The sequence below is a fragment of the Hippocampus comes genome, unplaced genomic scaffold (genome assembly GCF_001891065.2).
Source record: "Hippocampus comes isolate QL1 unplaced genomic scaffold, H_comes_QL1_v1.1 scaffold9, whole genome shotgun sequence".
Classification (NCBI taxonomy): domain Eukaryota; kingdom Metazoa; phylum Chordata; class Actinopteri; order Syngnathiformes; family Syngnathidae; genus Hippocampus; species Hippocampus comes.
Genome location: NW_017805275.1, coordinates 6,576,889 through 6,589,096, shown reverse-complemented (window position 1 = coordinate 6,589,096; position 12,208 = coordinate 6,576,889). Strand labels below are relative to the sequence as shown.

Sequence of the window (12,208 nt, the reverse complement as noted above, 5' to 3'; positions counted from 1 at the left end):
CCCAAGATGGCGCCCGAGTAGGCAGCCTTCTGCAAGTGCTCTTCAAGAGCCTTGCTTTTTTGTTCTTTTTTGTTGTTTTTGTCTTTTGTTTTGTCACATTTTGTTTGTTGTTTCATCGTGTGGACCTGATATGGACTGTTTTCAGCGTTTTTTGGCCACGACATTCGTCAAAGGAGAAGTATCTGTGCTTGGTGGTTGCGCCTTCTCGGCAGCACGCCTGTACCAGCACAGATTTTGATTGGGAGGAATGTCGGCGCCATTGACTGTCGGGGCTGGACAGACCTGGGGCGCTTGTGTTTTTTGCGCCTGTAATGGGCAGCATTTTTCACAACCCCGTTTTGTTCAGTGGAGATGTCGGCGCTGTTGGACAGTCGGCGTTGGTGCGGCTGGATGGATGGCTGGCTTGAAGTTGAGAATGAGGAGAGAGAGAAAGCGTGTCCCGGAAAAGTGGTTAGGACTGCACGACTGTCCGTGTTTTATGTTATGTGTTGTGTTTATTATTTTACTTTATGTTAACTGTTTTGTTAACATTGTTAAAAAATTTCTAGTTTTTTTTATGCCTCGGATTACAACTGTGTTTTGGTTCTCGAACAAACTGAGCGTACTTGAATGCACCACTTGACTCCTCTCGCCTTCCTTACACGAGGAAGTGATGCTTCGTCGGATAGACGAGGAAGTGACGCTTCCTCGTGTCGCTTTTCATTGTGAGCAGACGTGTTCAATAAACATTTTTTTTTTTAAAAGAGCGTGGTTTCGGTTTTCGAACAATTCGGTTTTCGAACAGCCTTCTGGAACGGATTATGGACAAAAACCAAGGTTTGACTGCATTTTAAAATTGAATTCAACACAATATCAGTATAATAAGCGTCTGAATTTATTCTTTCAAATAATGTTGTTATACGACTCACCATTCATCTCAACTCAACAGTATTTATAGAGCACTTTCAATTTATTTATTTATTTTTTTCATAAAAAAATTAAAATTAATGAAAACAGTTTTCCATTCCTCATTATTGCTAAAAATCCAGCAAAGATAGCGGAATTATTGTCACTTTGCCGGGCCCATACGCGGAGTTGCTGCTGGCTAGCTTGCACTCTGCTCTATAGCTAGCACGCTTACTTCTGTTGTCTCCCACAGGGTATTTGGATGCGAAGGTAGCATGGCACGTGTCAACGTGCCGCTTTACATTCGACAGTTTCATCCATACAATTTTGACACTGAAAATTAGACACACCACAGAAGCTGTTGTCTCCATAAAGGCGAATTCTTCTGTCCTTTCGTCCTGAAGTGTACCACACTCGTCATCTTTTCACCATCTGCTTTGTCAAGGGGTTAGCTTTGAGCTAGTGACTGAGCAGAGTGATTCAAAAGAGGGTGTTTACCTATTTAGCCAGCAACGGCCAATGTAAACCAGGAACATCCAATTAAAATTGCTCCTGCCGGCAACTGCAGCCCTGAACACGAAATGAGCAGTGAAAAATTGATGGATGGGTTAAACAAGTGAGAATATTTTGTTTTATCTGCGAGACAGTTGCAATCATGAAAAGAGCCACTCCTGGCTCGTGAGCCACAGGTTCCTGACCCCTGGTCTAGAAAATAACCCTTGAAGAACAATAGCGAGTAAGGTCAATAAACTGACAATGACCAGACAGCTTGTCTGTTGTTAAGTACTTGGCAAGGCTTGATTGTTTTATATTTGTTTACTCATTTATACACGTAATACTTGACCCCTTTCAGGTCCAAATCATCATCGGTGAAAGTCTACAAAAGAAAACACTTTGAAGTTGTCACAGTAAGTACATCCTCTACAAAATGTTGATTGTCTTCCTCTATTCAAATTCTTGACGTGTCCCCAAAATGAAGAATCAAATAATATTTTAATTCCATGAAATTCAATGAAAATGGGTGAAGTGGAGGGGGATAATTCCCAATCACTGTAACTTTTCATTGCATGTTTTGTCCCTTTAACCAGGAGAAGTGGTTCACTGAAACAGCAACAGTTGCTGAGGATGAATGGATTCATCGTGAACCTGAAGTGAGCCGTGATGATGGGGGCACCTGGTACAGGTGAAACACATTTTCACTACAGTCACTGGGTGCAATAGGGAAACTAATACCTACGGTGTTGAAACGGAATTGATTGCTTCTGAATGTAAAACACCTTCGTCAAGTGGTACCAGAATGATCGGAAGAGAAATGTACAAAGAAGTAAAGGAACGGCTCATAATCCAAAACATTCTGCATGATAGGATGGGATACGAAGGACTCTTTTGAAATCGACACTGTTGGACTTAACTGTAGGTTTATTGAATGTTCAACTTTGTTGGCGATCGCTGCTCTTATTTTTTTATTCTAACAGCGAAACTATTCAGCATCTCTATGTGCTGTAGATGTCATCATTTGTTTTTCCTTTTTTGTGATCATTAGTTTGTATTTCATGTAGACTTTAGTCTTCCAAATTCGGCGCGCTTGAAGTAGATTTCATAGCGGGTTTCTTGTTGACTAGTTTTTTGTTCTTCGAAAAGGATTTGTTTTGCTTTTGGTTCTATCTATTGGACACCTTGTCATCGGTAAAACAGCAGCACTTTGGTGTTATCTCCGTTAACGCTCTGGGACTGATTATCAATTTTTGAGGCTTAGTAGATGACTGTTTCTTTTGATGGAATGTTTCCATCAGGGGGACAGAAATGGAGCAAATCTTTTTAGTAATTTTTTTTTCCTTGGACATCTATGGTCTGCGAAGTTTGTGTTTGCTGCTGCTTTTTCTTACAGCTATTGTCCATGGCTGTTTTCTCCTTGGGGTTGAAGAGATATTCAGCTCAGACCAATCAATCAGATTCCCCATTCATTTGTGCATGCTTGGCTCCACTGTCTCACGTCTATCGACTTCGCTCCCAGTCTATTTCAGGGAAGGCCACCGGATGATGCACTGCCCAGATAGCAAAGACATTTGGCCCAAATTTGGGATGACGCTGACACAGGTGGCATTGCTTCGGCACTGGCATAAGGCATGTGGGCCGAACATGGCCCACCAGTGGCAAAAGTGGCACTGGCTTGACTCTGGCGAACAAGATGTGGCCCGGTTGTTGAGTGAAGTATGTGGCCCAGAAATCAATTTACAACCCTGGGCCATATATGGACAGCCAGTATTGTGCTACCCTTAAATGCAGTTTCAGATTTTTTTTTCTACACACAGCCTTGTTTTACATCACAGACGTATGCGGAATTCTATTCGCACACACTCCGGCTTGTGCACGCTCGCTTGTGCGCACACACAAATTAAGTACTTGGGGTCAGCTGTCCAGAGTAATGGAGAGTGTGGAAAAGAGGTGAAGAAGCGTGTACAGGCAGGCTGGAACGGCTGGAGAAAAGTGTCAGGTGTGATGTGCAATAGAAGAGTTTCAGCCAAGATGAAAGGAAAGGTGTATAAAACCGTGGTGAGACCAGCCATGCTGTTTGGACTGGAGACAGTGCCACTGCATCACAGTTTCCTTGTGCATATGAGTTGAGTGAAATTGTAGGTGATTGTAAAGTCAGAGGTGTTGCCAGTAATTTTGGGCAAGATAACAAAAAGAAACCTTTCTGCACTGAAATACAATGAAATTCATTTTGATTCCGTTTGCTGTGATACGAACCGGATACTTCATACTTGGCCATGAGGTTAATTGAAAACCTGAATTAAAAAAAAATCTGATGTTTAAATTCAGTTTTGTATTTGTAAGACTGAATATGAAAATAAACAGAATGTAATTTTCAGTGAGGATCAAATACAGTTTCAAAGGCAAAAAATCTATCTATCCATCCATCCATTTTCCGCTGCTTATCCGGGGTCGGATTGCGAGGGCAGCAACTTTCGTAGGGAAGCCCATACTTCCCTCTCCCCAGCCACTTCTTCGAGCTCTTCCTGGCGGATCCCGAGGCGTTCCCAGGCCAGCTGGGTGACAGTCTCTCCAGCGTGTCCTGAGTCGTCCCCGGGGTCTCCTGCCAGTGGGACATGCCCAGAACACCTCACCAGGGAGGCGTCCAGGAGGCATCCCAATCAGATGCCCGAGCCACCTCATCTGGCTCCTCTCGATGTGGAGGAGAAGCGGCTCTACTCTGAGCCCCTCCCGGATGACCGAGCTTCTCACCTTATCTCTAAGGGAGAGCCCAGACACCCTACGGAGAAAGCTCATTTTGGCAACTTGTATCTGGGATCTCATTCTTTCGGTCACGACCCATAGCTCGTGACCATAGATGAGGGTTGGGACGTAGATCGACCGGTAAATTGAGAGCTTCGCCCTTTGGCTCAGCTCCTTCTTTACCACGACAGACCGATACAAAGTCCGCATCACAGCGGACGCTGCACCGATCCGCCTGTCGATCTCTCGCTCCCTCCTGCCCTCATTCGTGAACAAGACCCCAAGATACTTGAACTCCTCCACTTGGGGCAATATCTCCTCCCCGACCCGGAGAGGGCACTCCACCCTTTTCCGACTGAGGACCATTGTTTCAGATTTGGAGGTGCTGATCTTCATCCCAACCACGTCACACTCGGCTACGAAACGCTCCAGTGAGAGTTGGAGAGCCCTGCTTGAAGGAGCCAACAGTACCACATCATCTGCAAAAAGCAGCGATGCAATACTGAGGTCACCAAAACGGACCCACTCAACGCTTCGGCTGCGCCTTGAAATTCTCTCCATAAAGGTGATAAACAGATTCAGCGACAAAGGGCAACCTTGGTGGAGTCCATCCCTCATTGGAAACGATTCCGACTTACTGCCGGCAATGCGAACCAAACTCTGACATCGGTAGTATAGGGACTGAACAGCCCGTATCAGGGGGTTCGGTACCCCATACTCCCGAAGCACCCCCCACAGAACTCCCCGAGGGACACGGTCAAACGCCTTCTCCAAGTCCACAAAGCACATGTAGACTGGTTGGGCAAGTTCCAACGTACCCTCAAGGACCCTGCTAAGGGTGTTGAGCTGGTCCACACTGCTCCTCCTCAATCCGTGGCTTGACTTCCCGACGGACCCTCCTCTCCAGCACCCCTGAATAGACCTTACCAGGAAGGCTTAGGAGTGTGATCACTCTGTAGTTGGAACACACCCTCCTATCCCCCTTTTTAAAAAGAGGGACCACCACCCCGGACTGCCAATCCAGAGGCACTTTCCCCGATGACCACGTGATGTTGCAGAGGCGTGTCAACCAGGACAGCCTCACAACATCCAGAGCCTTGAGGAACTTCGGGCGGATCTCATCCACCCCTGGGGCCTTGCCACTGAAGAGCTTTTCTTCTCATGCTCTCCTTCCTGTCACCATCCCGATTAGGAGCCAGATGTAGCCGTCTCTTGATTGTGACATCGATTTCCTGGTCTGAGGCCCAAGATGTTTGGCTGTTAGGTCTCACAGCGGCTGTAAGAACTGTAAGAAAACAAGGATGGACAGTGTGTTAGGAAAACAAACATTTGTACATGTCATGACCAATGAATGGTCAGTAAAAATAACCCTTGAAATTTCTTAAACTAGGTGTGACACTGTGGAGCGGAATATTTGCCACCAAAAACTAAACGTGAATAACTTAAATAGTTTATACCGAATTTGAATTACATGAATTGAAGTTAAGTGGTTCAGATAATGGATGGATTTGTACATTTTACTCTTAATCATACTGAATAACTGAATCTGAATTGTACAATTTGAATTTGAAAGGATACTTTTTTTTCTTTGAAACTGTATTTGATCCTCACTGAAAATAAATTCTGTTTATTTTCATATTCAATCTTACAAATACAAAACTTTTTATTTCAACATCAGATTTTGATTTTGAATTGAGGTAATAAGTTTTAAATGAACTTTATGGCCAAGTATGAAGTATCCAGTTTGTATCGCAGCAAACTGAATCAAAATTAATTTCATTGTATTTCAGTGCAGAAAGGGTTCTTTTTTGGCAGCACCTCTGACTGTTCAATCACCTACATTTTCACTAAACTCATATGCACACGGAAACTGTGACGCAGCAGGTTCACGCCCAGCCTGCCTGTGACGTAGCTGAGCAGTTTATTTTCAAAATTCGTGCGCTTCAGTCTTAATTTAGACACTGCAGGTGACAATTTTAGAAAAAAAATACATGTAAATAACCCTTAAATTGTAGCACAATATATATTTAATATTTCCCTATGGCACCATAAAGAAGTCATATCTGTCTTGGAGCACATAATCTCCCCCTCCATTTCGGGCTAATGCTAATCGTCATTATTAGCGCCCTTCAAAATTCAGGCTAAACTCTAAACAGAATTGTCTTCATATTGTAACTGTCAATGCACTGTCACAAAGGACAAATGTTAACCTAAGCATGAAATAAATATACTCACCACATCTTTTCTGGATGTCTCACTGGAGCGTGCATGGCCAACTGTGGGCAAAGAGCATCGTCGTTAACTGCGAGCGCTGTCCTGCTCCTTCTCCTGGGCAATCGGCTGGTGCCTCGCGAGGTTCACACCCAGTGAGGGCCCCGGCAGGGCCCTCGCCTGATTATTGTTTCAGGAGGGTTGTGGGGCGGCTACTCCCACTCCCCTCTGTTCCGGCGGGGCGAGCACTGGGCGCCTCACCTTCCGGTGAGACCCCACCTCCTTCCCCGCCGGCTGGTGGGCATTTAGCCGAATCAGGTGCCAAAAGCCCCGGCGTTCCCCCCTCGCGCCACTCGGAGGCATCCCGCCACGCGAGGCTGTGAGCGCTGTTCTTCTTGCTTCTTCTTCTTGTTCTTGTTGTTCTTATTCTTCTTAATTGGCGGGTGGAAACGAACGTTTACGGTGCATCACCACCTACTGTATCGGAATGTAGCAATACTTGACTGTTGTATATTAAAGTACGTACGAGGAAAAAAACTAAAAAACACGCAGATTCAAAACTTGTACCTTCATTCGCTGACGCCAGTCGACTTCAACATAATCTTACTTGACCATGTTCAATTTGTGTGTGCGCACTAGCGAGCATGCACAAGAATTAGTACGTGCGTGTGCAAATGTGTGTGCGGGCACGCTAGCGCGCGCGTGTGTGTGTGTGTGTGTGTGTGTGTGTGTGTGTGTGTGTGTGTGTGTGTTTGTGTGTGTGTGATGAATGGAATTCCGCATAGGTCTGCAATTGTAAAACAAGGCTCTGTGTAGAAAAAAAAAATGGAAACTGCATTTAAGGGTGGCTCAATACTGGCTGGCCATATATGGGCCGGAGTTGTAAATTGATTTCTGGCCCAAATACTTCACTCCACAATTGGCCCACATCTGGTTTGCCAGAGTCAAGCCAGTGCCTGCTTTGCCACTCCTGGGCCGTGTTCGGCCCACATGCATTTTGCCAGTGCCGACACAAGGCCAGCTGTGCCAGCTTCATGCCGAATGCGGGCCAGATGCCTTTGCTGACTGGGAAGGTACGTAATTTGTTGAGGTATGTGGGCCAAGTGCAAGTGGTGTATGTGGCACAGAGCCGGGCCAGACCAATTTTGCTGACTGGGTGCCGTTTCCAAAGGCTACGTCCGTCCTTGCGGACCTAATTAGCTGTCCATTAGCCTAAGCCGGCCCACTTTTTTGAGAGCTCGGTAAAGAGGTTTCATTCCCGGACTGTCAATTTACCACCACATAAACTTCAAGGCGGTATATTCTTCTCTCCAGTGCTTCCAACTGCTGAAGAAGCTTGTGATAGACTTCAGTGCAAAAGAAAAGTCGCATGCTTTTAGTCTTGTTGCTAAGAGCTGTCTCGTGCTAATTAGCAGGCAATGTTCATGTTGTCGTGAGGAGGAAACGAAAAATGTTGAAAAATGGCCACAACCGACTGTACCCAAAAAAAAAAAAAAAAACAGTCTCACAGATACAGTATAAAAGTTTGCTTTATGTTGCTTCTGGCTTCGTGAGAAGAAAAGCTGGTCAGTGTAAAAATGCAAGAGAGAGCAAGCAGCAAAAGTGTCTGAGAACAGGAAGCGAGATTAAGATTTAGCTGAAACGTGGTAGGAGTAGCGGAGGAGCCATATCAAATGTGTCAACTCCAGGCAAGCGCCAGACAAGTGCTACCTGGTGACTTCGCATTTACACGCCATACAGTGAGGGAATCGCAACTGTTTTAATGTTTTTTTTTAACTTCCTTGTTCCATACAGTATTGCCAAAGTAAACACACAGCTGAAAATAAACACTGAATGCTTATGCATGAAATGAATTGTCAGGCGAAAACAAAGGACAGTTTACCTGTCAATAAAGTTATCTTTAGTTTGTATTGTAAATGTAAAAAGTAATTTTAGCTTGTTGTTATCGTTGTTTTTAAAAAGTTTTTTTTTGGTTTTAATTAGCATTTTTTTCAATTTGTATTCATTTTCATTAACCATAATAACCTTGTTTCCCACCAGCTTCTGCTGTGTACCAGGTAAATTTGAGTGCAGTGTCTCGGGCCTGCGCTGGATTTGTAAGGATTTTCCTCTGAGCTTTAAGTACCGCTTTGGCAAGTGGTGGGAGCACGATCACAAATTGGAAGCCCTGCAGTACATGCCTGCAGGCCCCTTATTGGACATCACGCTGACTGACGGGCAGTTTGATGAGGTCTATCTGCCACACTGGATCTGCACGGGTAAGTGAGGATGGCTGCAGAGAAAAGACATTGTCGGGTCGTGTGCAAATTAACAATGGTGCATTTTCTCTTGTGCAGCTGTTGATCCTACAATTTTCGAGAAGTTTGCAGTTTTGCATTCAGATAATGATGGAGTTAGTGTGGAAAACGTGCCCGAGGTCACACCATCCCATGTCAAGCTACCGCACACAGATTTTTCTGCAAGAGGAGTGCTCACCCGGATCAAGCGTTGGGCTGGCTTTCTTGTGTCTCTGAAGTGCAAAGTGTTCATCTACAAGACCAAGAAAGCATTCCTGATGAGAAGAAAAGCTGGTCAGTGTAAAAATGCAAGAGAGAGCAAGCAGCAAAAGTGTCTGAGAACAGGAAGCGAGATTAAGATTTAGCTGAAACGTGGTAGGAGTAGCGGAGGAGCCATATCAAATGTGTCAACTCCAGGCAAGCGCCAGACAAGTGCTACCTGGTGACTTCGCATTTACACGCCATACAGTGAGGGAATCGCAACTGTTTTAATGTTTTTTTTTAACTTCCTTGTTCCATACAGTATTGCCAAAGTAAACACACAGCTGAAAATAAACACTGAATGCTTATGCATGAAATGAATTGTCAGGCGAAAACAAAGGACAGTTTACCTGTCAATAAAGTTATCTTTAGTTTGTATTGTAAATGTAAAAAGTAATTTTAGCTTGTTGTTATCGTTGTTTTTAAAAAGTTTTTTTTTGGTTTTAATTAGCATTTTTTTCAATTTGTATTCATTTTCATTAACCATAATAACCTTGTTTCCCACCAGCTTCTGCTGTGTACCAGGTAAATTTGAGTGCAGTGTCTCGGGCCTGCGCTGGATTTGTAAGGATTTTCCTCTGAGCTTTAAGTACCGCTTTGGCAAGTGGTGGGAGCACGATCACAAATTGGAAGCCCTGCAGTACATGCCTGCAGGCCCCTTATTGGACATCACGCTGACTGACGGGCAGTTTGATGAGGTCTATCTGCCACACTGGATCTGCACGGGTAAGTGAGGATGGCTGCAGAGAAAAGACATTGTCGGGTCGTGTGCAAATTAACAATGGTGCATTTTCTCTTGTGCAGCTGTTGATCCTACAATTTTCGAGAAGTTTGCAGTTTTGCATTCAGATAATGATGGAGTTAGTGTGGAAAACGTGCCCGAGGTCACACCATCCCATGTCAAGCTACCGCACACAGATTTTTCTGCAAGAGGAGTGCTCACCCGGATCAAGCGTTGGGCTGGCTTTCTTGTGTCTCTGAAGTGCAAAGTGTTCATCTACAAGACCAAGAAAGCATTCCTGACGCTACATGTTTATCTGATCCCGAGCGACCCTGCTCTTGAAGCAGTAATTATCTCTTTTCATGGCACATGTGTGATTGCTGCAGTCAATATGGTTCTTTTTTACTTCACTTTTGCTGCTGATGAGGTGTCTTTGTGACTGTTGTGTGTTTTTCCATCGCAGGAACTACAAAAGAAAGCAGAAGAGAAAGGCTACGAAAGGATTGAGAAGCCCTACCCCCTGGGTGTCTTGAACATGAATGACCAATTCAGCCTGAAAACTGATGTGGAAGGTGCAGCAATATGCCCAAAGGTATGGCTGAAAGAACTGCCTTTGACAGGAGCTCAACACAATTGTGCTCATCGGGCGGCTTCAAAATATCTACTCCACAAGGTGGACACCATCTACTGTACCACGCTGCCGCCCACTTTATTCACCGGTGCTCCTTTTAACACCCACTACTGTGAACAATACTCCCTGTATTTTGGCCCTCTCTTGACTCGCAGAGACAAATTGACTGCCCCACGTTTACCTGAAACACATGAAGAATGGATGGACAGACTATTTAACAAGAAGCCACTATCTCTTTGTACTCCGCTCACATTATGTAACCTCCCCATGCCCAAACTCGACAGTGCTATTCATTGACCTTGTAAATGAGAATCTGGTCCGCCAGGTGAAATTAAGCTTAAATAAAGAAAGCAAATTGTGCCCGGACCTGAAATGGTCAACAGTGCTGACATTTTCACTTGACTTGAACGATGGTTGTTTTTTTTTGGTTTTGTTTTTTACTCGGAATTCTTTTGGGATTTCTCTCATAGCATTTTCAGCTCATATATGAAAGTTGGGACCCTAATTACATTGAGGTGTTCATCCAACAACCAGGAAATGAATTCACCCTCTCACTTGAAAATGCAACTGGAACAGTGTGGAGCTGTGAGATTCGACAATGTGCGTGCTGATAAGTATTCTTCTTCTTCTTCTTATTTTTTTTTTAGAAATTTGGTGTGTTTGTCTACATTACCGACACATTATTTTGGTCGTGAATAATCTGCTTTTTCTTTTCCACAGTTGACTACTCAAGTCAGAGACCCTTCATGCGTGTCGTGACGGAATATGGTGACCATCTTTTTGTTATCTTTTTTCTTTTTTGCCTTGATTTGACTGCAAATAGTCATCAAAATAAAATATTGCTGCAGGAAAATGTGAGACACGAGCGTGGACACAAGACAGAGCTAATTGTTTTGTTTCAAACGAGTGATAAATGTCACACCAAAGAGGGAAAAATGCATGGTCAGAACAAAGTCCGAATTTTACATGAAATCGTGTTCTTCTGTGAGTTTGCTCAATGATAGTTTTATCCACACAGATATTCCCAAATCTTCTCAAATGTGACAGATAAAACAGCTTTGGGCTGTCATGTTGAAGAGACTTTCGTTCATAATTGCTATTGGAAGTCAAGTCCCAAAGTTTAACTGCCATGCAAACAAAAGCATAATGAGGGAACCTTTTAAGTTCCATTGTTTTCTTGTTCCAGATGTTGAGCTTTTGCGAGTGAGATCCAGATTTGTGGAGCGAGTCAGTGAAGAAGTTATTAATCAGTTGTTGGATGACCTTTCGGACACAACCCTGAATGACGGTGAGAGAGAAGCAATAATAGAGGGGAACGTGACCCGCGCGGACAGAGCACGTGCACTGATCGATACGATCAGGAAGAAAGGATCCAAAGCTTCTGCGATGATGATCGTTCACCTTCAGCGCAGAGACCGTACACTTTACGCCCAGCTGCGGCTGCCCTTGGTCATATCCTTTCCAAGCAGCGGAGAAGCCCCGAGCTTTTTGGATATGTAGAAACTAGAGATGATTTTTTTTATCACATTTGTTATGCTGTTGAATTAAAATGTTTGCAAAAAATGAAGAAAATTGTGTTGATTAAATGTTTAATGACTCCATTATATTTGTCGTCAGCTCCTCAGTGGCGGGCCGTGCATTTCAACCTTAGGCCTTCAGTGACGTCACATACATGAACACAATACTGTATAGGCTCGTCAAGCAGCACTTAATTTCAGGAGCATTTAAAAGCATCAAGTATGCATTCACAATTAACAGCAGGAAACTAAATTTACAGATAGTCAAAAATAAAAAGATGATTTAAAAATACGAAATAAAATGCCACCCAAATTACGCTGTGTAATCTGTCTGTCAAATAAATTGCGCAATGTCGCAGTTTCATATAAGACACCAACCAAACAATAACAAAACAAACTATTCTTTGAAAATAAACAGATCATTTGCATTTTGAAAATCGGCGATACAACAGCAAATAACTGAAAATGT

The 12,208-nt window shown here is 43.8% G+C and overlaps 2 protein-coding genes across 3 annotated transcripts in view; both read left to right on the top strand.

The window, feature by feature from the left end:
- LOC109515728 (uncharacterized) overlaps positions 1–8,974 on the top strand; it is a 26,784-nt gene extending 17,810 nt beyond the window's left edge. The window contains exons 4-7 of the mRNA XM_019869688.1: positions 1,739–1,793; positions 1,974–2,068; positions 8,374–8,591; positions 8,670–8,974. Of these exons, the coding sequence (XP_019725247.1) occupies positions 1,739–1,793; positions 1,974–2,068; positions 8,374–8,591; positions 8,670–8,974 (673 nt within the window). The remainder of the gene's footprint in view (positions 1–1,738; positions 1,794–1,973; positions 2,069–8,373; positions 8,592–8,669) is intronic.
- LOC109515899 (NACHT, LRR and PYD domains-containing protein 1b allele 2-like) lies at positions 8,895–11,727 on the top strand. Of its 2 annotated transcripts, none has more exons than XM_019870021.1 (6): positions 8,895–9,590; positions 9,675–9,937; positions 10,055–10,183; positions 10,693–10,822; positions 10,943–10,990; positions 11,409–11,727. In XM_019870021.1, exons 1-6 carry the CDS (start codon positions 9,515–9,517, stop codon positions 11,720–11,722), a joined length of 960 nt encoding a protein of 319 aa, XP_019725580.1. In that variant the 5' UTR covers positions 8,895–9,514; the 3' UTR covers positions 11,723–11,727. The 2 variants fall into 2 exon arrangements, with proteins under 2 accessions (XP_019725580.1, XP_019725579.1); XM_019870020.1 differs by having other exon boundaries at positions 8,895–9,596.
- Positions 11,728–12,208: the final 481 nt, after the last annotated feature.

Bases quoted from the DNA above. Each gene is read 5' to 3' on its own strand.
- LOC109515899 (XM_019870020.1), top strand. From the start codon at position 9,515: ATGCCTGCAGGCCCCTTATTGGACATCACGCTGACTGACGGGCAGTTT. The intron at 9,597-9,674 runs GTAAGTGAGGAT...TCTCTTGTGCAG, and splicing joins GCCACACTGGATCTGCACGG to CTGTTGATCCTACAATTTTC. The intron at 9,938-10,054 runs GTAATTATCTCT...TTTCCATCGCAG, and splicing joins GCGACCCTGCTCTTGAAGCA to GAACTACAAAAGAAAGCAGA.